Source organism: Echinops telfairi, unplaced genomic scaffold (assembly GCF_000313985.2).
Source record: "Echinops telfairi isolate 266 unplaced genomic scaffold, ASM31398v2 ScPeMD7_18;HRSCAF=68, whole genome shotgun sequence".
NCBI lineage: Eukaryota > Metazoa > Chordata > Mammalia > Afrosoricida > Tenrecidae > Echinops > Echinops telfairi.
In genome coordinates, this window is record NW_022103915.1 from 71,276,070 (window position 1) to 71,278,160 (window position 2,091).

Consider the following 2,091-nt stretch of genomic DNA (forward strand, 5'->3'; position numbering starts at 1 on the left):
CTGGGGTTCTTGAGGGAGGGAACGAGTTGATACCAAGGGCTCAAGTTGAAAGAAAATGTTTTGAAAATGTTGATGGCAACATATGTAAAAATGTGCTTGACACATTGGATGTATGTGTGGATTGTAATAAAAGCTGTACGCGTCCCCAATGATTAGAAATATATATTAGTCTCTCCAGTTAGCCATTGTATAGTATTTACTGTTATTTTTTCTTTATTATCTATTTTAAGGCTATTGAGTAGCTGATATCCAAGATTAAATATGTGATATTCTTTTCTCCACCTTTCCTTTTTCCTAAGGATATTGTCAATACAATTATCAAGCACTGTTCACCTCAGTTTTTCTCACTTGGCTTGCCTGGTGCTACAATGCTTATTATGGATTTTATCGTAGCAGCTAGTAGAGTGGCTTCTTCAGCTTTTCTCAATGTAAGTTTTATGTTTCTGTTCTTCACAACATAACCAACTTTAGTTAACCAGGACTCAGCTAACAAAGCAATGAAGGAAGAGCCTTGGCTAATAAAAATATTAGTATACCAATATACCTGACTGTCCCAATGACCTAATCCATGTTTCTAGATAAGCTCTTATCTAACCTCTTTCATCATATTTTTAATTTTTATGCATTTCCTTTTATATAGAATAAATCTTATTTTAAATTGGTATGGTGACTGAAATTTACAGTCTGTGCTATACTGCTGCCTGGTTTTTAGAAATCCAGAGTACTTTTAAATCTGGAAATGAATTGTTCTGTGCAATCATAATGAAGGACTGCTCCAGTGACCTTATTGTAACATTAATTAACATGGCAAAAGTCTTGTAGAAATTGGTTCATTTTTTTGTGAATAAAAGTTTTACTTTTCTAATAGATATTCTTTTGGCAATTTTCATTGAGAATTATAAAATATACTCATTTACAGGCATTTTCATAAATAATACAACATAGGCAGTTTCACAAAGTTCATGAAAAGATTCCATTATCTTTTCCATTTTTCTATGAATTTTTTGTAGCTCCCTCAGATTAATAGGTGGATGATTGTGCTTGTTGGAAATGTTGAATGCTATTTTAACTTCAAAAATGACTTAAACCAGCTAAATGAAAAGGTAAAACATTACTTTCATCTGAAGTTCAGGCATAAATTCTAAATTTTATACATAGACAATGCTTTTTTTAGGTATATAATGAAAAAACCCTTCAGGCCTGATGCTTGTTTCTTAAGATATAGTTAACACTTTTCATCTCTATGTACGTTAGATGGTATCAAATATAGTTTAGTGATATTATGTCATTAGCTCTTATAACTGTATTATATGAATTGCCTTTATATTTTCTCAAAAGTAGGATAAATTAATGCTAATAACTAAATTATATTCCCATTTATATTTTCATTTAGCATTTTCAAAAATATAAACATAGGAATTATGGATAAAAGCCTGAATTAGTGGTTCTCAACCTGTGGGTCACGACCCTTTGGGGGGTCAAACGACCCTTTCACACGGGTCGCCTGATTCATAACAGTAGCAAAATTACAGTGGTGAAGTAGCAACGAAAATAATTTTATGATTGGTGGGGTCACCACCACACGAGGAGAACTGTATTAAAGGTTCATGGCATGAAGAAGGTTGAGAACCACTGGCCAAAATCTTTTTGTTTTTCTCTTAAAAAAAAAAAAGTATCTTTCACCAGTCACTTCTCTGTATATAATGGCTGGGCAATAAAGTGATCTTTCTGCTACTGTAATGACACCGTTGGACATGTCTGAATGATTTAAAATCTGATGTGCAGGCGCCGAGAGTGGAGGCTCAGGTTCTTCTGGGATCACTGGTTTGCTTTCCCAACTTATATTGTGAATTGTCTGCTCTGCATCCCAATATTCCTCATGTTGCCGTGTCTCAATTTACAGATGTTAAGGTAAGAAAACTATGCTAGTTTTTAGATAGAAATCATTTTTAGCTGTAAAATGTGTGTAATGAAATCTATATTCTTTTGTTTTTGAAATCCACATAATTTTTCCCCAAAAGCTTTTTCTTGGGAGATAATACAGATATCATTCCATAGTTCAGTCACATCAAGCAGTATTGTGCAATTGCT

General features: G+C 33.1%; 1 protein-coding gene across 11 annotated transcripts in view; it reads left to right on the top strand.

Annotated features, from left to right (window-relative positions):
• The window catches only part of RALGAPA1 (Ral GTPase activating protein catalytic subunit alpha 1), a 197,483-nt gene that overhangs the window by 92,223 nt on the left and 103,169 nt on the right, over positions 1 to 2,091 (top strand). For all 11 annotated transcript variants that reach the window (XM_030885023.2, XM_030885024.2, XM_045287770.1 and 8 more), the window contains 2 exons: positions 300 to 428; positions 1,786 to 1,911. In XM_030885023.2, coding sequence (XP_030740883.1) covers positions 300 to 428; positions 1,786 to 1,911 — 255 coding nt within the window. The remainder of the gene's footprint in view (positions 1 to 299; positions 429 to 1,785; positions 1,912 to 2,091) is intronic.